The sequence below is a fragment of the Odontomachus brunneus genome, unplaced genomic scaffold, assembly GCF_010583005.1.
Source record: "Odontomachus brunneus isolate Ranch 3 - 2012 unplaced genomic scaffold, Obru_v1 Obru_scaffold_054, whole genome shotgun sequence".
Classification (NCBI taxonomy): Eukaryota; Metazoa; Arthropoda; class Insecta; order Hymenoptera; family Formicidae; genus Odontomachus; species Odontomachus brunneus.
The window spans coordinates 1,589,153-1,616,016 of NW_022639504.1; the positions used below are offsets into that span (position 1 = coordinate 1,589,153).

The 26,864-nt window shown below is 44.5% G+C and overlaps 2 protein-coding genes across 10 annotated transcripts in view; one reads left to right on the forward strand and one right to left on the reverse strand.

The window, feature by feature from the left end:
* Window positions 1-6: 6 nt before the first annotated feature.
* Window positions 7-26,305, reverse strand: LOC116845632. Of its 7 annotated transcripts, none has more exons than XM_032818555.1 (11): window positions 25,733-26,305; window positions 22,019-22,131; window positions 15,819-15,980; window positions 13,854-14,220; window positions 11,964-12,410; window positions 10,701-10,924; window positions 5,434-5,563; window positions 1,708-1,848; window positions 1,114-1,298; window positions 810-1,033; window positions 7-452 (listed from the first exon to the last, which is right to left on the reverse strand). In XM_032818555.1, exons 2-11 carry the CDS (start codon window positions 22,088-22,090, stop codon window positions 329-331), a joined length of 2,076 nt encoding a protein of 691 aa, XP_032674446.1. In that variant the 5' UTR covers window positions 22,091-22,131; window positions 25,733-26,305; the 3' UTR covers window positions 7-328. The 7 variants fall into 7 exon arrangements, with proteins under 7 accessions (XP_032674446.1, XP_032674447.1, XP_032674445.1 ...); XM_032818556.1 differs by lacking the exon at window positions 25,733-26,305 and adding an exon at window positions 23,444-24,982 and having other exon boundaries at window positions 11,964-12,401; XM_032818554.1 differs by lacking the exon at window positions 25,733-26,305 and adding an exon at window positions 23,444-24,976.
* LOC116845633 (protein bric-a-brac 2-like) overlaps window positions 3,840-26,864 on the forward strand; it is a 509,307-nt gene continuing 486,282 nt past the window's right edge. For all 3 annotated transcript variants that reach the window (XM_032818564.1, XM_032818566.1, XM_032818569.1), the window contains exon 1: window positions 3,840-4,180. The gene's annotated coding sequence lies outside the window, so the exon portion shown is untranslated. The remainder of the gene's footprint in view (window positions 4,181-26,864) is intronic.

Here is a 26,864-nt window from a genome sequence, read left to right on the forward strand (position 1 = left end):
GAGAGAGAGAGAGAGACAGAGAGAGACAGAGAGAGAGAGAGAGAGAGAGAAAGCGGAAAGGCTATGACGTGACTTGAAGAACCACGCGGTGGAGGTCGGCGAGAAGGAGGATCGCAGATCGGTTTTGCAGGCAACAATGGAATATGGGACAACACGTAAACGTATCTCAAATAGATCACAAATACTCTCTGGCTTCGCTGCCTTACGTCAAGCAGCGCGACTTGCGCAATCTCTCCCTTCGCAAAACTGTTCAACGCGAAGCGAAAGCGGATTACAAACGCGGCTGCTCACAACGACTGCCGCGGCCGCGGGAGCTTCGCGCGTTCCACTACTTGCTCTTCTTCTTCGAACGCGGCGGCTTCACCATCGCGCTTTCTATCTTGTCCGTGAAAGTCATCCCGTACTTCTCCGAGGTTTTCTCTAGGAAGTCCTGCGGTGAAACCAACGTCACCCTGAAAAAAAAATAGAGAAAGAAATGTCTATGTGATCGTAATAGTTAAAAATTAATTAGATCTTTAGATCTTTAGATTAATAATCTTTAATAATTACGGTTTAATAATTATCATTTGATATATATTATTCATTAAGAGAACCTGAAAATTTATATTTTTATGCTATGCACTCTTTATAAATTTCGAATGTATCGTAAAAATTGTATTCTTTTCGAATATTGATCTTTTCCCCGATTTTTTGGCAAATGGTTAAATTCGCTTTTAATTGAGACTGGGGAGAATGACTATGTAATAAAATCAATTGTCAGGATGACTTATTGGTCATAAAAAATAGAGGAATAGTTTTTAACGAAATACCTTAATTGAGGCACACTCAACGGTCGTAGAAGGCTCTTCACCACGGGTGGCACGTCACCGGGTTTCGGCAAAGCCGGGCTACTTGCGCACAGAGCCGCGCTAGTGAGTTGCGACACTAGGGAGAAGGTTCGATCGGGGCCGGAAGTGGTGCGGAAGACCTTTCGTATCTTTGACTTCAGCCCCGTCGACGGTGGCGGCAAGGGATTCGTGGGTAGCGGCGTCACCTGTGCAGTTTACGTAGAATCTGATGTCCTCCGCTCGTATACGAGGGTTAATGTTAATTAATTGATTTACCGCGACATACCTTGCCCTGCAACACTTTCGCGGCCAGTTCAGGCTCGCTGCCCCATCGGCAGGACGTCGTCCGCTCCAAAAGACGATGTCTCGCGAATCTCTCGATCACCTCGGCGCACACGTACCTGCCGCAAAACCTCGCCCACTGCTCAGCCCGCAAGCCTCTACCGTGATCACGTAATGTAGGATTCGCACCTGGGGAATTGGTGCAACGTTTACGACGCGAGGAACGAATCCCGAGAGACACGCCAGTGTCGGCAACTAATTGTTACACGCAATATGTGACGTTTCAATTGGATTTCCTGACGTGTTCCTGACGAATTGGAACTGCGTGGAGTGACATTGAAATTTTACAAAACTATTAATATTATTTTCATACGGGTAATTCTTGTTAAAAAATTGGAGCCGACGTCAACATCAATAAATACTACTGAAAATTGACTATTATCAATTTGATATTGGTATTTATTGATATTGGCAAATAACATTGATAATATCAATAGTACCGCGCACTAATTGTGACTGTATTTAGGACTGAATGCGAAAATTAACTCGCGATTTATCTTTGTTCGTGTTGATCTCCGAATAGATCGTCTAAACTCACCGGCGAACAAGAGAATCTTCGCGCATTTGGTTCTGCCTTGAAGGGCGGCCTTCATGAGGGGCGTGAAGCCCAAGGTGTTCCTAGCGTCCACCTCGATGTCCGGACACCTTTGCAGGAGGATGTTGAGGCACTCGGTCTGCCCTGTTCGCAAGGGAGAACATATGAACTGACATCGTCATACACGCCGCGTATTTGTTTCATAATCCACGCCGCGTTTTGGCACGAGGAACACTTTTCGGCGGACGTCATCATATCGCGTAGCTGCTGCGCGCAAAGTGCTTCCCAACGCTCGCTATTTTCGGCGCCTGTGACGCGATGGAAACCTCGTCGGCGCGAAAGCCCGCGGATAGATTTGGCATTAGGCTCGGAATCGCGTTCCCGGCATTTTCTAACGGGCGCCTATCGCCGATCCGCGCGAGCGCGTTCGTTATTTCCGCGCGCGTAAAAATATCGCGGTACGATTCGCCGGCTTCAGAGAATCGAAATCTCCGAAGGGCAGAAGTTTGACGTCTTTTTCTTTCTCACTCTTTTATATAAGACGTTGTTTTTTCGCGAATCCTTTAAACTATGATACTTCAGATTTTATTTTGTTATAAAAAAAGAATAAAAGTACTTAAATAAACGTATCAAGGAAGAGAAGTATATTAGATGTTACAAAACATGAAAGGAAGATGCGACAGCGTGACTTTAACACCGTTCGTTATTTTGCCACCTCATCGTAAATATATCAAACTCCACGTCGAATTTAGCTTAAATAAGTATCCTTAGTACTGTTGTATTTTTACGGCTATGAGTTGAATCGCGCGAGGGATATATTTGTATTATATTGGAAGAGCCGTTCGCCGCCACGTGAGGCCGTCTACCACGGACGGTATTATGACCACGCGGCGGAAAAGAAGCAGAGGTAAACACGAAGCTGAATTATGCTCTAAACCGATCGGCTGTACGAACATAAAAGATTCCCGCGAAAACTGGCGCGTCACCTCTAGACGGCCGACTCCCACTCATCGCTCCGCTCGAGAGAACACCGATTGATGCAATACTTATTCTCGCCACTTTTCCTGTAGCGCGAGCGACCACCCCCGCTCATGCCGTGTTTTTCACCAGGTTCATTTTTGGAACGTGCTAGGTACTTTTCTATTGATTACACACCGCAACATCTCGAGTTTAAGTTCGAAACGCGAGTCGTCCAAAACCCGCCTAGGGCGATCCACGATTCAGATCAAAATAGAATTTTATCCGCAGCATTTTATGTCCCGTGTACTATAGAGAATATTTTGCACGCATGCATATATATTGCATACGGTTATAGACGTAATTCCAAAGTTATAACCATTTTTTTGCAGATAGGCAAAGTTTCGTCGCGCGTTCTGCGTTGTGAATTATAATAAGTCATAATCATAAGTGATCTATAAAACAGACTTAACGTACTAAATTAGATGATTTATCTTAGATCTATAAATTTATGTATGATTCAACGATTCCACGAAGTGATGTACAGCATCCAAGTCGAAATTTTGGCCGCACATTAATCTTGAAAATTTCGTCAAACTTGGAGAACTGATAGAAAATCTCAAAACACAACATTATAATATCTACATTTAATGCTACAAATAGTCATCTTCATATTTTCTTCATGTTGAGGCTTAAAGGACTTGTTTAAGAATTATTCGATTTTTATAAGTGATATATTAATCATGTAAATTATTCAATGCTCAGCAAATAGAATATGTACGAAAAATAAAATTGAATAATTAGTTGAATAATACAATAACAAGATTATATTGGGTAAATAAGACGAAGAACTTTCCTACCTCATAATAAGTTTATTGTAATTTTTACTGGTATTGGAAATTCCGATGTGATTCCGAAAACTCCGAAAGAGCGAAAAGGAAACAGTTGTAAAAGCAAAGATAGCATGCGCGCAGCAATAATATTGTGCACTGATAGAAATTTAAATTTGGATACAGTACAAATAATAGTTCTTTAAACAGAGGCGAAGAAAGAGATGACGTTGTCGAATTCGCGACGAGACTCGAGCGATGTTTCGGGAGCGTCTATTGTTATGATCTTTCGATCACTGAGGTTGTGTACGCCTCATTGATTGACGGTTGGATGGTAGATGAGGCTTGTGTTTATCTGTTTTTGTCGATTGTTCACATACTCTCGCATCGTCATGTACTCTTCGGTGATCGAGTCATTGTGTCTCGAGCCGACGAGCGACGTACACACACGCGGCGCCGCGTACGTGAATCGGCGCGTTGGTCATCGTTTTAATGGGACTTTAAAATATTTTATCGGTCTCTCGTCGGCGTCGCGCGTTCTTTAATACGTGTTTCTTCAATCGAATCGTATTTACGTGAGTGCCAGTGCCACGATGGTGTATCCGGAAGCAACTGGGAGCCAAGATGCTGAACTGCAACTGGGAATCCAGGACGAAGGAGGGATACAGCCAGTGACACATCATTTTCAGGTATGTCAAATCGCTTAATATGCAGAAAGTTTCCGATTTTTCGAACGTTTGACAAACTTATCGAAAAATAACCCGAGTCGAAATTTAGGCCGGCATTTGTAGTGCGTCATCGTTTAACTTTTTCACTACTGATAACGAGAATTTTCAATTGTTGCTTCAATGGCTTTAAATTAATAAGTAACTTGATATAAATATTAAATTATTAATTAATATGTATCTGTACTTATTTCACACAACAATAAATGTTGAATCAAGCCACCGAATAATGGTCCACGAAGTTGTAATCAATTACATTTTAAATCAAGGATGGCAATTAATTTACAACTGTAAATGCCGGTCTTAAAATCTAATGTTAATCTCTCAACTGTTGATTTTTACGTCTAATAATGCTTTTTGAGTTTCGAGTTCGATGTTGGCATCTACCAACGTCTTCTTTTTATTTACATTTATGTCTTGTTATTCTACGATATCCAAATTTAAATCCCTATTGGTAAACATAGCATTATTGGACAGATAACTTTTGTTTGGCTTTATAGCTTTTTTATCAGCTCTTTTAAGAGCTATATATGTCATCAAGAGACTTCCCAAGAGACCAAACGCCCAACGCCCAAGAGAAAAAAGAAAGTTTATGGAAATAAAAATGTGTTGTTTATTTTACCTACTTACTCGTTAATTATTGTTTGCTATTTTGTTATTTTCAATTTGCTATTTGTCTCGCATACACCTTCTTCATTTACAACTGAATAAATCTCCTATAATGAATACCTTATGAATTGAAATTAAGAACAAAAATGAAATGCAGGCAAAATATAGGGAAAATATAAAATAAATATTAGAAAGTCGAATATTAAGTATAATTCTGAGAAAAGTTCTTTCAACGAGCCTCAGCTGTGAGCCATCATTCACAGCATTCACACAGGTAAGACAACATTACATCTCGCATGTAATTCTCCATTGACCCTTGAAATTCGATGAAATTTGTAGGGTTAATGTGGAATCAAAATTTCGACTCGGGATGTTCTAGATTCTACCGTTTGTATGCGTGCTTCCGGCGATAACGATAAAATCGCGATTGCGCCAAATGTTCCAGAAATGCAATTGCGGCCTCGAGCGGATCAATTCTCAATGCGTGGTTGGTAGTATGTTCGCGATATTATGCGTATCGTCGCACAGCGTGCGCGTCTCGCCGACGGCACGTCGGTTCGCCATGCGGCTCTCTCTACTCCATATGTTGCTCTAACGTAATCACTCACCGGCCTGGGCGGCGAAATGGAGCGGCGTGTTACCCTCGTTGTCGGGTAGATTCGGGTCCACGCCTTCGAAAGAGAGCGCCAGCTCCAACATCGCCGACGCGCCGTTCCCAGCCATGTAGCTTATGGCCGTCTGTAAATCGCAAACAAATAATTCTAGAAGCATAAGTTAGGGTTTCGGGATTGAAAGCACGCTCGGTTACGTAAGCTCGAGCTTCGACGAGCGAAGCTAGTCACTCGCTCCACGAGTCTGCCCTCCCTTCTGACTGTGACACGAAAAAACCACGCGATTCCACGGCGTTACGTGGACGACTCGATCGAAGACTTTGTGAATTAAAGCGACACACGCGCGAGGTAGGCAATGTCGGTAATATTGAGTTTTAGCTTCATTCATTTTTCCAGCGACTTCGACCGCGCCACGACTCACTTTTCCGATCGAGGAGGCGAGATCGCTCTTACGTCGAGTCGTCGTGTTTTTCAACGGAACGCGTATACTTTAATCGCAAACTCGTGTCTTTTAACGCTATTCACACGCCGTCACACGACTGACGTGCGCGTGAGCGCCGGTGTATTGAGAGCAAAGTGAAAATCGCGTTTTACATTCAGCGGAGACACGTTCATCTGCTAGGTGAGTCTTCCCGCCATTGTCCGCCGACTTGGTCGACGACGGGAGCGAGACGCGCACAATGGACTATCCGTTAAGAATCAATTTATTAAGTGGCTATTGACGTTGGTACGTTATTGCTTTACTTGCGTCAGCGCGCGCCAGTATGCAAACAGATGTTGAAACACTGGCTATGCTAACAAACGCTCGGAAGAAGAAGACGCATTTGCCTCTGAGACGACGTTCGCGCGCGGCTCGTAAACGCGAATCGACAAACAGGCGAGTTCTATTTCGTTCGTTACAAACAAAACGCGAACGCGTGTACTGAGCGGTCTGTCGGCGTTCACAATGAAGTTTTCAACATTCCGTAGCACTTATTTATGTATCTCCTGATCGTTATCTAATTCAGGATGAATTTGAAATTGCGTTTAAGCTGCTTCAAAGATATTCAATCAAGCTTTCTATTTTCGACTGTAGATTGAACCGACATTCTATTTTCAAAAAAAAATTTTTTTTATTTTACTTGAAAAGCAGAATGAGTCATTCGAATGATAATGATTTTTCACAAGAAACTCACTGCTGAATATTTTTGTTCAGAGATTGCAGAGTGAAGTTTTTCCATTCTGAATTGTCGAGTGAATAATCGAGATTGAAAAGTGGATGTATTTTACTGTCACTAGTACGAATTCACTCTAATTGATCGAAGCATTTACTTATATGGATTAAAAATCTACTCTGAGTTTGAATTAAACATTCACTCGTGTCATTTCGAATCGATATTGAGTATTAAAATTGTCTGACTAGATCAATTGACAAATCAACAATCAAAATTAATGAACCGTTATATACCACAAATAATTTCATTTTGATTACTGAAATTATCAATAAATTAAATTTAATTTAATTAAATTAAATTTCTCATACACATGATTATATATATGACGATTGATTAATTTCGATTATTGATTCGCCTATTATTTTAGTCAAAGTAAACATTTTAATTTCGATCAATGCTCAACATTGTTTTGAATGACGTTTGATGTTTTCGTTTTCCCTTCCTTTTTTTTTCAGTAAATTTTTGTTTTAATTAAAACATTTCTATATTTCCGTAAATTCGGAGAATAAGATTAGGAATCACACGATGTACATACGATTCCATGTCTTCCAGTATGCATGTCGGTTCACTGCAATCTTTCAATGCAGGCTAAGCGTTTCATGCAATGAACCGAACTGTCGACCAGTATGCATGTACGAAGGCATGAAATCGTGCATCCTGTGATACTATAGCTTAACATAACTCTGTGTGACACACATAACACATAATCAAGGCGACTTTGTCACGAATAACGACAGATCTGTCTAAATGTCGGCGTCTCCGCAAATCGCGCCGCGCGTGCCGACCTCGTGCGGATCCTTTGAAGCAGCCTAGTTGAGTCACCATTGGCGATCCGCTTAAGGAAATCGAGTATCTGTTTAAACGCCGTCTCAGGGTTAATACGCAACTGTTCGCGATGCGTACTTGCATGCATACGTGCGTGACAGCGATCGATCGCGAGCGACAGGTTGTGCGATTCCGCGCGCGCGTTCTTTCCGTTCCACGTGTGCGACCTTAGAAGCGGCCGCGCTGTTATCTGTCACAATTAACCGGGACACCTACACGCTTCCCTTGGTCCCGACCTTAATGCAGGTTCGCCAGCGACTTCGCGAAGGTTGCTCGCGTTCGACGGAGCGATCCAGCTTTAATTTAGCGCGTACGACTCGGTTGCATACGGAATGCGGTCAGTGCCGAGGAAAACTCCCGCGCGCCGGTCGAGCGAGATCACGCGCTTCCGACTTGGTACCGAGATACAAGAGAACGCGGGAAAAAACGTGGAATCCCGAGGAAACGCAACGGAGGAAATTCTGATGAAACGCGAGATTTAGCGTCCTCGGGAGGAATCGTCTCGGCCTTATCCTCGAACGTGGACAACCGCAATATTCGACAATGGTAATGAACTCGTCGTCGTTGTCGTGGGACGTTAAACTTCGCGCGTCGAGAGCACCCCGCGAAACAACGCTGATTACAGCATCCGGTAACGTGAACACCTGTCGATTGTCGTGTGTTTGCAATTTTTGACTTTCGATTGTGTCATTTACCACGTGTTGTGTTTCTTGATTAGAGAAACATAGATAGGATAGATAGAAGAGAATCAGAAGAAAAGTCTGCTTTTAAATCGGCTCGATATTCAGCAGTTCCTCGATTATGAACAAAATTCTTATCAAGGAAAACATTTTATGTTTGCCGAGGGATATATCCCGGCAGATTCCATCCACTGTCGAAATACAAGCAATCTTATATCTCTCGGAGTGCGATTTCACGCGCGGCTTGTCGCAGAAGCGGCCAGAGTCGGACGACGTGCGTGCAATTGGGTATTTTTCCGCCGGTCAGTGTACGCGGGGGGTTTGCATGTGGGAGCTAATGAAACCTCCGCTGGAAGCGTGGAATTTTTGTGTCGAATCGCAGCGCGTCGAACGAGTCGGAAAATCACCGGCTTGCCGCGATGACGACGATGACGACAAGAGGAGGACAAAATTCTCGCTCGAATCCTCTCACCTCGGTCTCGCATCGATTCTCCGCCTAATCCGGTACGCCGTCCCGAGCCGGCAATAACAGGAGAACAGTCCGGTTAATTATACGTAGTTTCGTCAGCAATTAGAAAACTTGCCCGGGCATCGTGCTAATTGCGCCGATTATCTGATCAAGGTGCCGCGGTGCAAAGCAGCACGAAATAAACCGGATTATCTTTAGGTCGAGATTCAAGGATTTTCCGGGTCGGTGGGAGATTTCCGGGACAGAGAAAGAACGACCTAAAGAAGAATCGAAAATTATTGAATGCGATAACGTTGTCATTTTTGTATCTTTGATTTTCGGCAATAAGTTAACGAAAATCTCGACATAAATATCGATATACACGGAGGTCATTTTATAGTAAAAATTAATTACTATAGAATTTTTTAACCAAGGAATAGGTTCACATTCTACAGCAATTCATTGTCCTTTCATTTCATATGTGATATTTCTATTTTAGGAATTAAAATTTAAAGAATGCTATTAAAACATGCTGCTGTTAAAAAATTTTTATGTTTCTAATGAAACTTATTATACTCCTTAACACGATGGACTATACACTGAGAAAAAATTACTTGTAACTACTTAAAAGTACTTGTAACTATAATCATATAAAGAAATAATTATTATAAATTATGATCTAGAGAACTATTCTTTTATTAAGTTCTATTATAATGCTAGTGACAATAATATGCGTATTACTATTAGCACTGTTGCGTTGGAATAAACAAAAACTATGGCTTAAGCCAAAAATAACTATAATTTTAATTAGATCAATAATTTTTTTTCTCATTGTACTGGCAATCTATTTCTTCATTGCTAAAAACATAGTAAAATTGAAAAAAAAACTATAATATTCTCTCTGCCTAGCAGAAACTAAATTTTGATTTTATCATTGCTACAAAAACGTAATTATTATTTTTGACGTGATGTAAGTTTTGACATTAATAACGGTAGGAGTCGAGTGTTGACCATTGTTGAAAAACGCGATCACATTATCATTTCTATTTTCATTTTCTTTTGGCAACGAGGTAACGAAAGACTCGTTATTAATAATGGCAGGAGCCGGTGCTACGGCCTCGCTATTGCTGAAAAACGCGGCGTCGCGTGGAAACGGTAACGAGGTAGCGTCCATCTCCCGACACGTCATCGTGTCACGCTAAAATCCCGTTCGTGAAGAATCAATTGCGTCCAGCAAGAGCGACAGCTGTTCGTGCGTTGCGTGCACATTTTTGTGTAACATCCGTGGTCGATCGTTCAATGAGAGAGGAGCGCGACTCACGACGCATCGACGGACAGATCGCCGGAATCCTGGGAGCAACTTAAAAATAGACCCATTCGACGGCAAAATTTGTTTCCCGCCGTCGCGCTCGACTCGCGCGCGACCCTAATTGCGCTTTCATCGATCCCGATTCCGCGCCCTGTTAATTACGGACCGCTGGCCTTTCCAATCTGTCGAACTCGTTTAAAGCCGCGGCGTTTGATCCAGTATCCACTAACGGCCGTGAGAGGACCTGTACGTGTCGAGATTGACGAACAAGCATGAGCGATCGCTCGATCCGACTCAAAGTTAAATCACTCTTAGACTGAGAGAAAAGAGATGGCCAACCTCTCAGAAATTTTGTAGTAATATTCAGCGTGGAATTTTACATTTTGGTCATTTTAACAAAAAAAAAGCAGTACAAATATAATAAAAATATGCATATACAAGGTTATTGTTGTTACTATTTTACTGGCACTTATTATAAAAATGCTTTTCCAAGTTATAGTTATTTCGCAACGTAATTTTTAAACAGTCGCAAACATTTTTCTCCCAGTGTAAATCGCCGGGTAAATCCTTCTCTACCGCATATTTAACACACTCCCGTGTATTTAATCCCTCGCGCATTTTCTTGCCGCATTACTGTATTTCCCCCCAATAATCCGCGAACCTCGACGCGAAACGCGACTCTCTCCACATTGCCCTCACCTTCGCGCCGCATGATGGCAGGATCAACGACACAAAGGGCGCCGTGAGGCGATACCGTAAAATGCATTATGGGATGTGTCGGTAATTACCGTGCTAATTAGATCACTCAGAAAATTTCCGCTCACCCTGCCGCTGCTGTCGACCACGTTGACGTCCATGCCCTTCAGTCCTACTTTCCGGGCCTGCGCCACGATTTCCTTGAGACCCGAGTCGTCCGCCTCCCTGGCGGCCCTCAGCAGGGCTGTAGGGCCCCCGGAGGGTGTCTCCCACGAGGGCGGCACTTTCGCTTTAGTCGTCTTCTCGCGCGCGCGGTCTGTAAGATTTACAGTAACCTCGTTAATAATGTCCTAATGCCTCGGGGCTAATACCACCGCGTGATGGTACCGCTCGTGGGTACGAGCTTTATCGAGTTACTCGCGCAACTGTCTGACTGTATCGGCTCTAAGTCTACAGCAGGGAGTTTACTGCTGAATAATAATCCAGTTGTATATTAGTATCCGGTGCAACGTGGTTTGAAATTGGCATATATTATCCTAAATCGCGCGCAATACACTGGAGCTTCCGATGCTCCCAGCAGTGTATAATTAGCGGGATTCCTACGTTGTTCAATTATATGGGAATTTATTCGTGAATCTCTCACTCTCTCTCTCTCTCTCTATCTATCTATCTGTCTATCTATCTCTATCTCTCTTGTGCACTGACAAACATGATCTGCCACTCGATCTCGAAAAGGTACTCATTCGGTCAACGAACGTTTATCGAGATTCAAATATGACTCTTATCAGCTGGTGTCAGTTTTGTCGCGGCTGAAGTCGCGTTGAGATCAATTTCACGACGATGATAAGTGCAATACATATTGACGCAAGAAGTTCGTCTGGCGAATGAAATATCAACTCGTCACTGCTCATATTACTCAAATATTAATTTATTAATCAGCATTAATGTTAGCAAAAGTGCCTGAGTGACTTTTCTAAAAGACTACCTTTGAGGAAAGAGACGAGTCAGTTCGGTCAATTTTTATTTAAAAGATCAGTTTATTTGCTAAGATAATGTTAGTATTATCAAATAGAAATTACGGTAAAAGTACCAATGCTCGTATTAATCCTGTCTGTATCTAATCCTGAACATTTGGTCTTTAAGTATTCCTATTTAAAGACCAAAATAATAAGAACGTCCAGAATTAGGCTTGTGTTTGAGAATTGGCACTTTTATTTTAAGGTCCATAATAAAAAATCGAGAAAGGCAACACTAGCGAGTTTGTCAGAGAAAGTCAGTTTTGCAAAATAGAAATTATGATTCGCAGTCAAAAGGCGGGAGGGGCGAAAATTAGCGAGCTTATCAGGGAAACTCACCCTGAAGCACACCCTTGCGGTAAATCTTAACCTCGTGAACGGCAGACTGCTTCCGGTAGGGCGCGCGTTTCTCCTCGAAGCTGGTGTCGGAGCTGAAGGATACCGATTTCTTCACTCCTACGGCGCCCTTCTTCTTCCAGCTGGAGGACAGCGTCTGCACGCTGGGCGAGCGTTGCAGCGCACGCAGTTCCGCGTTACTGTCGCCGCTCGACAAGATGGAAAAGTATCCTTTGAGGCCGGTGTACCTCGAGGACGAGACGCGAGCGAGCCGGTAGCCGTTGTTGGACGGCCTGAGGAACTTAGACGTGTCGTCGTCCAAATCCGGCGAATTGCGCTCGGCGAGCTGTTTGCTGGAGGGATGCGTTAGGCTCGCCAAGAAGGCGGAAGACCTCTTCAGGATACCGTCCTCCGGCACCCGCTGCAACGTTCTCTCCCTCGCTGGAAGACCTGCGTGTGTGAGTCGCGAACGGGCGACCAAACGAACTCGCTATATTTGGCCGGTGTCACTCTCGTCCCGCTGCATCCTCGCGGATGCCACGCTTAAATAGACGACGACGATGACGACGACGACGACGCGTCTCGCGGCACGCGGATGTTGCTCGCGCGACGCGACGCGACGCGACGTTCTCGCGATAATAAAAGCACTAAAACGCGAGGAATAGTTCGCGCTCGACCGGCCGCGGGTTGCGTGAGCTTCGCGTCGAATGATTCGCGTGTCCCCCGCGATGCACACGATGTAAATCAAAAGGCGAATTTCCAGTCGGTTTTGTTCCAACCTCGCTTGACAACCCGGCGAGACATGACGTGCACGTCGTGCTCGGGTTTCGTTACGATAGAAATTGAAATCCGGGTAGAAATAGGGGCGAATAGTAGCACGAGCGAATCGTGCAAATCGTATAAATCGCAGTCGCCGTTGCCCTTTCGTTGGGAAATCGCGAATGCGGATCTCTCTCGACGCGGTGCCATTTCGGGCACTTTTCCCGATGCTTAATCCTTCCTAATTTGACTCCCGTAACGTACGCGTTTATTCCTCTCGGGAATAAAATGTGAAGGTGGGTGAAAAATTCGTGCATTTCCCTCATTTCGTTGGAAATCATGATTAGAAGCCGTGGGCGAGTTTCCGTTGCGAACTACTGCTGCCTCGTTAGCAGCAACCCCGACGGGACGAGTCACGAAGGTACAAAATATCACATACGCACGTCATCGTCAGTCCTATCTATCTACAACTAAGTGTAAATCGCATATAAATGCAACAGGAAATGAACTTCTCTCCATCAGAGGCAATTGCGTGGCAAAATGCCGCACATTTAGGACGGTAAACAACTAATTAGGGATCAGCTCCTTCCAGAATAGAACGGAAAAAACGCTGGCTATACTTGGACGCGCGGTCGAAAAGGAAAGATCAATTCTCGGGCTTGCGAAACATGTAGGTAGACTCGACTTGCGAAAAGTAATTAACGCGTTCATTATTGCACTCTCATCAAAATCAACATCTACCCGAGATTTTTCAAGATCAACTGATAAGATCCATTATATTTCGTAAAAAAGAAAATATTGAAAAGTTTCAGCTAAGAATTTAAAAATTTATCTTCTGCAAAGATTATGTGTAACATCTTCGCAAGGAAGGAGCAATAAAGGACTGAAAAGTCGATCACATTTTGTCGACGAAAAAAGAAAAGATTAAGAATTTTTGGTCAAAAATTAAAAAAAAATTGTTATCCGCTAAGATGATATGTAACTTTGTATTGCAAGGAAGAAGTAAGAAATTGAAGAGTCGATCACATTTTGTCGAAAAGAAACAAGTAATTCTCGGCCGGAAATGAACAAATTGTCCTCTGTGAAGACGATGTGTAATTTGGCGTTGCAAAGAAGAATAATTGAGGGACGTACCTTCTTTCAAATCCTTCGGCACGGAAGCCGACTTGATTATTCCGCGATGGATACCCCGCGAGATGCCCGTTTTCGTGGCGGACGTCGTCTCCTTGGGTTTCCTCGTCTCCTCGGCGAGGATGGCGCAGCGAGCGGTCTCTTCCTTGGAGTGAATCCTCCCGTTGACGATCGCCGTCCGTTTCTTGGTGGTGACGTTGGTCGTCGTTTCACTCGCGGCGCGGTTATTTCGAGCGAGTTCGCCCCTAGATGCGACGATGCTGTAGTTGTTAACCACGCAGCAAGCAGCGGTACCCGACGTGCACTTTACGCGTCTGCGTGGGCCGTTTTCTTGCCACCTGGCCTGCTCCTCGAGGATCCGTCGGACTTTCTGCCGGACGCACGAAACGCAATAATTAGTCCCGGGAGCAAGGGGAGAAATTAGAAAGTGAGCAAGCCGAGATCCATCGATCGATGGCATCCTAACTCGCGTTTAATACGAATTCAACCAGATCGCTCTTCAACTCGGCAACATTCTCGCGTAAACTTTTACTTCTCATCATTTAAACGTTGCTTTTGAATTCGTAAGACACGGAGACGTCGTCACTCTATCGACGAACTACGTATGTCATCGCCGGCGCGAATTCTACGGCTTATTTTGCACTTGCTCCTTCACATCACCAATTATCCAAGCGAAAGGAAAAGAAAATAATCGACGAATCGCACGCACTTCCCCAGTTCGCCTGTCGCGATCTCCGTCCTCGACGTCGATCACCGATCGTTAACTCGCTTGCTCACTCGCTCGCTCCAGCCGCGCGATCCTCCTCGGAAAGCGACTCACGCCTTCCTGATGGGCTCGTAAGACGTACACGCGAGAGAGTTCTAGCGGCTCTCTTTAAACGCGCTATTTATATGTCAGTTAAGCTCTCGCGTCGGTCGGTGCCTCGTGTGCGCAAATACACACACGCATCATTAACGCACGAATGTGAGCCACGTTCGCGTCTCCCTTATACGTTCACGAGCGTCTTCGTGTGACCCATCCGCTTACGCGTGTCCGGCACTTCCGGAAGCTCCGCGAGTCACGAAATGTTGAATTAAGCGCATCGTGTTTTTCGCTTGATCAGAGGCCGGCCTTCGAATTTTTGCGTCTAATACTACGAAATCACGAACGTATTCGAAAAAAAAAACGAAATAACAAGTTTTTCTTGAAATAAAACTTGTCTTCAAATAAAAAATGCATTAATAATCGGCCAGATTCAGACAAGGAAAACGACTATGCGATCACCGACGACTGCGAGATGAATGCGATTCGCTCGAACTTTGCTACAGTTGAGATTTAGCAAGCCGAAATTTATCGAGAGAAGAGGACAATTCGCGCGGCTGCTCTCGCTCCAACGTAATCACGTTCACGCGTAAGTTAGTTCCCGTTGAGCTTGCGGCGCGCGACAGATGCTCGTCGCCGTCGGTCTTCGCGCACCCGTCGGATGTGTTTCCGTTTTGCGAGAATTATCAGGCGTCGCCAAGTCGAAACGAAAGAGGGAATCGCGCGCTCCTCCGGGATCGTCTCGAACACGCCGATGGAGCAGCGTGTCTCCTTCCGTTATTGCGCCACATGTATCGCCGGCGCGTGCATACCGATATACGTACGCGACGCGCACGCCCGTCGCCCGTCTTGTTCTGTATTATTTTTTCCACGTCTTTTCCCGGCGAGAGACGATCACAATGTGGCCGCGACTTCTCTCTTTCTCGCGCGGCCGTTCAATGACGCGGACGATACCGCGCGCGTCGACACTTTGCGGAGGAGTCGCGCGTCGCGAGATAGACTGCTACTCGCACTCTCGAGGCCGCGAGACGTCGTCGCGCGACCGAGCCGTCGAGATACGCGTCGACGTATGAAAACGAGGATGCACGACGCGAGAGAAAGGGAGAGACGGAGGTGGAGATAGATGAGTAAAGAGAGAGAGAGAGGCACTGGGAGAGTGAGCTTACTTGCTGAGTGGTCGGCTGTACAGTGGAGACAACGACGTTGTTGTCGCTTCTACTGGTAACGCCGCTGGTGACCATGGACGTGGTGGTGGTTTCATTGCTCGCCGTGAGCTTCACCCTGCGGCCACCCACCATCGTCGAAGGTCGGCTGAGGTCTGTGAGAGGCTGAAAAAAAGGTATCGCCAGTTCGCTTGAGAATGACAATTTGTGCCATTTTTTTCTTTCTTTTTTCTTGGCATCTCAAGTGAGTCGGAGGAACTCACAACTTCTCGCGAACATGGAGAAACGAGAACTCCGTTCAACGGCGAGTTATTTTCCTTGTGCCTGCTTCTTTTCTTGGATCGGCACCAAGTTACGAAGACATAAGATACAGAAGAGAGGAGCGCGCGAGCGGTCGAGGTTAATCCTCGGTCAATGAAACGGCACTAGAGGCGCTAACGTAAATCGAAACGCGCGCATTCGCAGGCTCTTATCGGTTGAACCGCGGCTGTTCCGTCATACAAATTTTGCGATTTTGTCAACCTACATTTCTTTTCACCGTCTCGCGCACGTGCGCTGAGAATTACGCGGAACACAAGACTAAATCGAATCAGCAGATTTCGAAATTCTGTTAATTTCTCTCTTATTATTCTTTCATTTAATTTTTGTTTCATTAAGTTATCAATTACGTATCGTATGAAGCACCTTGTATTTAAATGACTGCTCCTACTTCTAGAGAACACTACATGGAGCGCATAATTGTGCTTTTTTTACCTATTTATCGATAAGAAGAAAAATGACGATGGAATCAACAGATTTTCGAACTCTCCTAACTCCTTTTTCAATCCTTTCTTCCGATTCGTTTTCCTGTTTCATTGAATTGTCAATTATGTGTTGTATAAAGCACGTCGTATTTTAATGATCGCATCGTGCGTTCTTCGACGCTAACCAGAATGAGTAACTATACCTCTCCGCCTGTCTATCGATCAAAAGAAGGAATTTCAATTCCCGCTCGTTCGTTCGTTCATTCGTTCGTTCGTTCGTTCGTTCGGTGTTTCTAATCAGGCAAATGCGGCAGTTCCGATGGAAACGCGTTGCGCGAGCCGAATTGTTTTTTTCTTCGCGTACTCGCATTGCCTCCGTTAACTTTACGGCCGGCGGAAATTGCTGCAAATCCGAGGCGAAAAACGAAAAGCGGGCAAGGCGATCTCGAGCGAAACGCTGAGAACGAGCTCACGGCGCTCGCGTAAAATTGCGCTACCGTCTTTCGCGCGCGCGTACACGGTTATTTCGGCTTCGTAATGTTGCACGGTATAATACTGTCATCGACTGTGCGACTCCTGGCCATCCGCCAATATTTTGAATTTCCCAAATCGTACTAGCTTATTCACGCGGATAGTAAAACTGTGCGCGGAAGTCAGTTGTCGAGGGAGGAAAATGAAATATTTCCGGATTCACACATCGTGCATTTATTTCCACCTATCTTTCAACTCTGATCAGCTCTAAATAATCTTGAAAAAATATAATCGAGGTTTCCCCTTCGCTGCATTTCCGATTGTACGTGCAATTCGCGACCTGGACGAATCACGAATGGTATTCCACGTTGCACGTGGAGAAATTATGAATGAAGTCGCGCGTGATTGAGTTCGCATCGGGAAACATTTGGTCGTCAAACAGTTCATCATCGTTCGGCCGAAGGCAGCGCGCATACTACCAGCTTATCGGCAACGAATGCGCGAGAAAACAACGACAGTTAACACACACGACCGGTGTGCGCGCCGTAGAAGGCCCCGACGATCTCGCTTCGTTACGTGAGAGACGGACGAAACTGGCACGAGCCGACTACACGGTAAATGGGCTTCGGAGTTATCGCCCCAGTTATCGAGTTTTCGTCGCTCGATTCCGCCGCGTTTGCTCCCTCTGAATAGACCGTTTCATATCCAAACAATTGCGTCGCTCCGTGAAAGCTTCCGTCGGTGTCGGCGCGACATATGGAACAATATCGGATGCTGTAAAATACAACGTTCATGCATCTATCCCGGTAAGCGCTCCTCCACGGGAGGAGGATGATCAATGGCCGGAAGAGTGATCGCCGTTTGTTACGAGACAAAAATAAAGAGAAACAAAAAAATATCAAGGCAGAAATCTCTCTCTCTCTCTCTCTCTCTCTCTCTCTCTCTCTCTCTCTCTCTCTCTTATTTTTAATTATTTTTCATATTTTGTTATCAACATTATCATACCTCTAATTGAGTTTTTCAATGCGTGTTTAAATTTTTTTTTCTTTAATTATTAACTACACTGAGAGACAAATTATATTAAAATCAACAAATATTTCCTTGTTAATGGATGCCATTAACATATATATTTACTTAAATCTACATTCTCTTTATTTAAACCAAATATTGTTTATTTAAATCAGGTAAACAATATTTGATTTAAATAAAGAGAATGTAGATTTAAGTAAATATGTTAATGGCACCCATCAAGGAAATATTTATTGATTTTAATATAATTTTTCTCTCAGTGTAGAATTTGTTCCGTCCTTTTTTTATTTTTTCACCTGCCACTTTATATTATTGCGTTATATCTGCTATAGTATTCTTGTTTTCTTTCCATTTTTTTACTATACTATACTTTTATATATAGACTGTACTCTTATGACTTGCATGCCTGAATGGATTTTATTCCACAAGGCTTAATAAATCTATCTATCTCTCTTTCCCTCTCGTCAGATGCGGCGAATCCCGCCGCTTGGTATTTCGCAACATACACTGACGTACGTTCGTTTGTTCGTTCGCGCGAATGTGTTTGCACCTCGAAAATCGCGCAGCCGTGCACTCGCGCTATGCGCCGCGCGATAAGAACGGCTGATTAATCAAAGAGACGTGGCGCTATCGCGACAGCGGATTAGTCGTGATGGCGCGTGTGTAAGTGTCATATCTTGCCAGCTTGCGGCTAAAATTTCAGCGACGTGACGTCAATCGTTCGATACGCTTAGAACACGGCTCGCCCTGTCGAACCCGGAAAAACAAACGTGGCCGTCGTTCAACGGGGCAGTGTCGAACGATGTTCGCGGGATATCGTTCAACTTGGAATTTCTTTCCGCCGGGCCAGCCGGGAGAATCGTGCGTGACATTTTCGCGATTGATAGCAACGTATCGCGTCAGTCATCCGTTGTCCTCTTTTCTCAGAGCCACTTCCGCTTCTACTTATCAATAATAATAACATTTTACTAATACACGCATAGCTCGTTCCTGGCGAATTTCTTGTGCGCCCCACAATTTATCTAGACATCATATTTCCGCGCGCTTCAGGTCGTAAAGCCTTAAGTAACTATATAAGTTTTTCCACCCCTTAGTAAACGATCGAGTCTTCTCTTTCTCTTTTTTTCTTTCTTTCTCTCTCGTTTTTCCTTCTTACGACGTACACTGAGCGAGCATCAGGTGCTCTTGGAAGTGCCGCGAGTGCACTCACAGATTAACGAGGGCTTCTCCTCGCGCAGAGCGAGCAGTCGGGATTAATGCGTCGGGAGGTCGGCCCTCGCATTCGACATCGAGAGATCGATATTCCTGATGCACGTAACTCGGGTCTGATTTATAAACGGCGAGCGTCCTTTCGGCCGCTGTAACTCCATCGGGGAACGTCGAAGTGATGCACCGCGTTGCACCGCGCCGCGCCGCGCCGTGCCGGCCGGATGCCCGGTCTGATTGACTTTCAGACGTGTGTGCGCTTTCTGACATTGATTGACCGTACCGCATGAGAACTCGTCGTTGCCGAGAGCCGCTATACACGGCACATGTAACGTCTACTCGAAAGCCTGAGCTCCGATCAAACCTTATCTGCCGTTAGCCGCGCCGTTCGCCCTCGGTGAAATTTCGCGAAAGACGCGAATTATTCCGTCAGAGAGCGTACGCGTTTGATGCGCGTGTCGGATTGTATTACCGTGAATTGTATTAGCGTGTCACTCGAACCCTCTCAATTCGTATGAGCGATTCAATCGCTAGCGCCTTCCTTTATGATTTCTCGATAGACACACATAGAAACAAATATAATTTCTTAGCGGAATTCTTTTATATATGGCCCTAAGAGGATTTCTCTAAAACCAGAAGAGAAATATTCCATCCACGATATTATTTCTCGCCATAGAAGAGGAATCTCTTTAGAAGAATCCTTAGAAGAGGAATATTTTTTCAGCTTAGAATATGTGGCAGAAAATAGCACCTTGCAACTAAAGTTCTTTTTTTTAGATGTTAAAATATTTTTCTCTTAGAGTTTCACGGAAGAATCCTTTTGAGGTTGCGTAGAGGATTCCGCTAAAGATATGTTTTTGGGCGCAACATTAAATATCTGACTGAACTCTGAGTAGCAAAGTTTCTCTTTAATTAAATGCAGTATCGAAAAAACTCTTCATTTGTTTTTAAATCTTTCGAAATTTTCTTGAGTGAAATCGAAACGTAAAAATTCGTTCAAAATAAACGTCGAAAGAAAATATTGACTTAACGATCTTCACATGAGTGTACAGTCGTTTAAATTCGAATAATTCGGCTGTCACTCTACTATTCGAATTTCACTCGATGAAATTCAGACAATGTGACACACAGAACATCTATTCGCACATGTTCTCGCCATTATTACACGATGTTTGCTCGTGCACGTAGACTCTTTAAACAGAAACGCTAATTAAGAAGATTGATGTGAAGTAGAATTTAAATAGAGTAGGCGAATTTGCGAAATGGGGCGCGCGAAACGCGGAATAAATTATACGAAGCTAGCCTTCGGCGAAAATTTAGACCTCGGCAAGGAACTTTAGAAGAAATATAATGTCCTCCGCGCGTAAGAAGATATCGGGAAGACGAACGCGTATTTGAAGAAGCAGATAGTGCAAGTTAATCGCGCGAGACATCATCCGGATGACATTTATTAGCGGATTAAGTCGCGCAATCGAAAAATGGACGAGCGTGCGCCAAATGATAAAGAGAAAGCTTCCGATAAAAAGAGGGTTGGCGCAAGGGGGTGGGCGAGGCAAGGCAGAACCGAGCACGCGAGCTCCTAATCGTCTCGTCTCGAAGAGCTGCCGACGCCTTTCGTGCCAAGGTCGGCACCCCTAAACCTCGCCATTGTAACGAACATTTGTTCGTGCTAGTCGCTCTTTTGCCGCGAAAAAAAAAATAGAAGGGAAGGAAATCCTCGAAGGAGGACACTCAACCGATCCCGCGGACGCTCCTCGACGCTCACGCACGCGACTTCCGCGAACCAACTGTGTTAAAAGTGTACTTGATTAATTACGACGCGAGAACGAGTACATTACATTCGTGGGTGTCGCGATGTTTCGAGAGACCGGCTGGGGATTTCCATCCGTGTGTCGTTCGCGGTTTCTCTTTTATGCAAGTGATCTTAATGACATTTCTGCAGGGAGATATAAAATTCTTTCCACATTCATTTCAACTACTTTCCTACATTTACCTTTCGTTGAATTGTGCAAAGACTTAATGACGATAGAGTGTCAAAGACAAAGTGAATAAATTTATTAAGATTTACTTTTTACTTCGCTTTCCATTATGGGCAACAATAGATTTTTCAAATGTAATCGATTATGCTTTATATGTAACATAATGAAACACGGTGATGTTGGTGACTGTCATGGCATTCAACGTGATAATAAGGGTTAAAGATCAATTTTTTTAAATGTCAGGAGCATAAATTACGCTGCGCGATTATTCTCTGGAACAATTTCTGATTAAAAGCATCTATCTGATGCTTCGTATCCCTTTGGGCCGGTTTGCGCTGTAATTCAGGACGAGGTGGCTTTTAGATGCTATCCAGCGACCGTATTTCAACGCGGCGGGTATTTATCGCGATCAGATTCGGCGGTTGAATTCCGGCACGCCACAGCGCGCGAACATGAAAGAGAGTCTGGACGACTCTACGGGACGCAATGCGATTTATTAAGATTCCTCGCGCGTGCCAATTCGCGGCGCTTACCGCTGTTAATAAGTCTCACGCGATATCACACGATGGGACAATAATCGTGACGTTTGACTTCAATGTCACGCGCGTCGCCGCCGTCACCGTGTCGTTGACATTCGCGGAAGGCACGATCGCGTATCCGGACGAGTTGTCGCGCTCGTGATTCGACACGACGTTCGTGATTCGACAGAGTACATCGCGGCTAACGCATGCATACACGCACGTCGAGAGAAGACGTGAGAGGAGACAGCACTGACCGCTTGAAATTGGATCTTAAACGATGTGGTAGTCAAGAAGCTGGAGTCTGCGAGAGTTTCGCTCAAGACCATGACCGTGGTCGCTCAGGCGTGCGAGTTGCTCTTCCGGAACTCTGAAAGGAATCAATTCAATGGGCTCTTTAACGCACGCTTTTTATCCTTTACATTTCATCGCGTGGTGGTCGTGGGTAACGTTCTCTTACCTAGAATCTACGCGATACACGCGATGTTATAACGAATACTGGATTTGGCATTCGGGTTGGAGCCGCGTTCTTTTCTTTTTTTCTTTCCGTAGATATGTTTCCAATGTTTATCGCATTTGACACAGAATTACGCATTCCATTCTCGAATGAAATAAACTGAAATGTTCACAAAATGTTGGAAACAAATTCACAAAAAACATGCTTCCAAGCCCGGAACTAAATCCAGTATTTCTCTCGTGAAAGTCTCAGGAATCAAGCGAATATTCGTACGATAACGTAATGAAAATATTTTAAATATTTGTTAAAATTAATTTAATAAATTTAAATTTAATTTAAATTTATTAAAATTAATTTAATTAATTTAATTTAAATTTGATTTAAATTTATTAAAATTAGTTAAGATTAATTTTATTTTTCGTTGAAAAATGTCATCAAAAAGCTGATTATTTAATTGAACACGAGCAAGAGACTTGGAAAAAAAGACTCTCGTTGAAGGTTTGTATCAAAGTCTCGTGACGTAATTTTGACTGAAACTGAAAATTAATTCCGCCGCAGGAGAGCAACCTTTCGAAACAGATAATTCTCGTGAGTGGGCATCCCGGATCACGGTTTGAAATGCGATGCTTTCAAATACTTGGGCCAGACACGGTCCGTCGTGTGACTTCTAAATGTGTCGCGTAATTAAGTGTCTTAGGAGATGAGCGCGCGACGAGATCTCGTATTCTCTTCATGCGACCACCGCGTGTTTGAAATATATTAACTCGAAATCACTATCTCTGCCGTGTAAGTAACATACATCAAGTCTCACCGTCTATAAATGCATCAGTCCAACATTCAAAAATTATATTCTTTAAAGATACAGTAGTTTTCCAATAATTTTCAATTTGCAGTAACGTTCAAGAAATACATTTTTTAAAGATGCAATAATTTCTAATCGTTTTTCAAATAATTTTTAACTTGCAGTAACGTTCAAGAATCACTTTCTAAAGATGCAATAATTTTGCAAAGATGCAATCGTTCATTTGATTATTTTGAATGGAAAAATATTTCATATTTTTATTCTCTCTTTCTCATGTTTGACGTGTTGTCTCCTTTATAATTACAGTATTTTAATTCTTTTTTTACGATGAAACAATCTGTCTTTGAAACTGAATTTGAAAATGTTGAAACTTTGGGCTTGGAAATCATTGAGATAATCTTGAGTCGAAATCGGAAACGTTACCTTCGCAAAAGCGGTGTACCTCTCAAATTTGGAATCACGATTGCAGTACGGTGTGGGTTGGTATTCCCTCCGGCGACAACGTGATAACAACGGTAACGACAACGACGACAACGACGAACTTGGCGGGAAAAAACGCACCATTTGCACAAGCGCCGTCGAGTCGCGAGAGAATTTGTTATTTCTAGCGCGACCGACTTCCCTCCGGATCGTCCGCTCGTCAAGGGGTTGATTGGCTACTGGGCCAAAGTTTAAATTGCACCCTCGCACCGAAAGTCTCACGAGGGTTGGAGCGAGGCTCCGTCATCACGCAGGCGCGGATTTCAGCCAGGTGTTACGATACCTCGCCACGATGGAAAATTAGGATATGTTTCTCTTTATCTCTCTCTCTCCCTCTCTCTCGGATGCACGCTTTTACTGGGCGTCTCATCGCCGCATCGCCGGAAAGCTCGAAAAAGCCCGCGACGGAATTCTAATTGCGTCCGGATTTATGGCGCTCCGCAGTTTGTCTAGACAACTGCTGCCTTAACGCGCGCGAGTGCGCGACAGGGATTTGAAATTGATGAAAACGCGACGCGACATGTCATAGTGAAACGAAAATGCCACTTGAGCGATTAACGGATCCTGCGCGAGAAGATAGATTTCACGTCGATCGCGTCGCTCTTGCGCGCATAAACGCGAGGGATTATTTTTAAACTCGATTGCATCATCGAGAACTGAACTGAAAATAATACACTCTATCTTCTGTTCGGAGAAACTCTTCGTATTATTATAGCATCCGCTCCAATGGGAGAAAAGCTGGAGTTCCATCGCCATTGAGACAGTCACGAGTGATGAGACGTCGCGTTGGCCAAAATTTTGAGAGTCGGCTGATGCGTCGCAAAAATTACGAGCCGTCGAAATTACATGTAGGCTACACGCGTTAGACGAGAACACGAGCTCATGCCCCTTCTCCGCCGGCGAGTCTCGTCTAGCCGCTTTCCCGATTTTCATTCTATTTTCGAGCCGCGGCACACGCGGTCGCCGCGTTGCGACGCGCGCAGCACGTGCTCCCGCGCTCTTTCCGTCCGATGATCCAAGATCAATTAGAAAAGCCGTGTTGCGCCGCTAAAAATAACTAGCGACCACCGTGGATTTTGACCCGCTCGCGATTTTTGGACACCTCGCCGAGGTCGCGCGCGTCCCGTCGTCGAGGCCGTTAAAGGGGCCTTCGACGTCGCCGAGACCTCGACGGCACTTACCTGCGCCGCGAGACGCGCAAATATCGCCCCCGCTTTCCGCAAATATCACGGAAAATACGCGCATCAAGCGAGCCTCATTGTCTCTATAGTGTGTGTGTGTGTGTGTGTGTGCGTGCGTGTACTTACTTTTACTGTTGCACGCTGGCGATATTTGGTGTTATCGCTCGCGCGATTACGCCAACCGCGACAGCTGAGCAAATTCAGCGCAAATCGATGACTTGGTTGTTAGTAAGCGAGAACACGCGTTTTTACTTTGCTTGCCTCACGATGAAAGGTTTTCTGCCTGCGGGGGGCGACATTTATTCCTGATATCTTTGTCGGATCTGTTTCAGCCGCGTCTGTCACCTATTAGAGTTATTACGTCAAAGACTCAAAATTTGTTTGATCTCAGCGGTCTCGAAGTCGATCTCTTTCCTTTGATATGAAACTGCCAAATGTTTTTAACTTTGAAAAAATTTTATTTTTTGTGCATCAAGAATTGCGTAATCTCGAGATCTATGACGTAATTTTCTCTCTAGTATGCTCTTCAAATTTCTTGGAGTGAAGTCTCATTCGAAACGAGTGAGAAATGGCAGTATTTTCACTCGAAGTGAATAGATACCGCCACTGGAAATTGCAAAAGTACAGGTTTTACTCAAGATTAGAGTGGATTCTGACTCCATATGAGCGAATGTTTCGGTCGATCAGAGTAATATGTTCCTGACATGGAATACATGAGATCTGTTCCTCAGTTTCGAGTGGAAACATTTACTTGACGATCTAGACTTCACCCTAAAAATAAGTGGAAAGTCACTCGAGTGACTCGCATCGAGCGGCTCTATTACTTTTCGAGTGAAATTTTACTCCGAGAAATTTAAAGAGTACATAACGATAAAGTTGACCGTCTTGCGAGGATATCGCAGTGGACTCGCAAATGTATTAATAATCGAAGGAAGAAAGGAGACGTGCGAAATCGCAGGTGGTAGAGCGTGAACCGCAGGTTGGGGTGAAAGTCCAAGAGGCCGAAGGCACTCGCTCAGCTTTCCAACCCCACGTCCAAAGTCCAACTTACCATCGAGGTTAGCGCGCATTCCGTTTGAAAACTAACACACGACACACTGTCGGTGGGCATCACGTTGTTGACGTGGAACTTTCGATGACGACGAGTGCTCGCAAGAGAGTGCGTTTTACATAGCGTTTCTCGGGGAGATTCGCGCCGACGACGGCGCGCCTGTCAGAGCGAGGTTCCAGGTCACGTTCGATCTGCGACGATCGGCCGCGCCGCGGAAGCACATACGACAAGGCGCGCGGCTCACGACGGGCACTCGCGAATTATTGCAACGCATTGTATCTAGCCGCGCCGAAGTGGTCTCTGGAGACGACAAGCACGTACGGCTACAAATGCGTGCCGGGCGAGAACGCGAGGACGACGAAGAGGCGCGTATTCTATTTCTGCCGAGCGTTTCTTGGATCGGCCGGCGATTAATAAAGACGACCGACAGAAGGAGAGAGAGGGATAGAGAGAACCTGCGACGCGACGATCGAGACGACGAGTTCCGCACTAGGAAAAGTGTATCGACGATTCGAAAAGTGTGTCCCACTCACGACTGTTCCCTAAGACGCACCGGTTCGTAATCGCGCCGCGCCGTAAATTCGACGTCCCGGTGCGTGCGAGGCTTTAAATTTCGTCCGCCCGCCCGGTCGTCTCGAGTGGACGCGCGTGTCGTCGATTCACGACGATGATAATAGGCGAGGATAATTTTATGCCTCGCCTCGAGATAATGGTAAATGTCAGCGGGCACTTTCAGCTGGCCCCGGAGCTAAATCAGTGTTTCTGCCGCTGTTCCTGAAAATGAAGCCGATATCTTTGTATCGTTGTCTATCCAAATCGATGTAGAAGGTATCAGGATATTAGTCGATGAAAATTTCCTTTACCCAAGATAATCAATAATTAAATCAATGATTAAAATTAATCAATTGTTACACAAAATCACAGATAATTTCATCCGTTGATTGATGTAATTATTAACGAAACTTTTATGTGATTTATTGTATACCGAGTGATAATTAATTTCATCGGTCGATTAAATTACTTGTGATTACATATACGACAATTGGTTCATTTAAATCTCCCGATTATTTCAGTCAAAGAAAATTTTCATCCATTAACACTCGACACCGATTTGTTATCAAGAAGAAAATGG

What these genes read in the sequence shown, in the direction of transcription:
- LOC116845632 (XM_032818555.1), bottom strand. Translation starts at nt 22,090, where the DNA reads ATGGTCTTGAGCGAAACTCTCGCAGACTCCAGCTTCTTGACTACCACA. An exon ending in GCCGAAGGATTTGAAAGAAG is followed by an intron (nt 12,411 to 13,853) that starts GTACGTCCCTCA and finishes TCACACACGCAG; the next exon opens with GTCTTCCAGCGAGGGAGAGA. An exon ending in CGAAAGTGTTGCAGGGCAAG is followed by an intron (nt 1,034 to 1,113) that starts GTATGTCGCGGT and finishes TAAACTGCACAG; the next exon opens with GTGACGCCGCTACCCACGAA.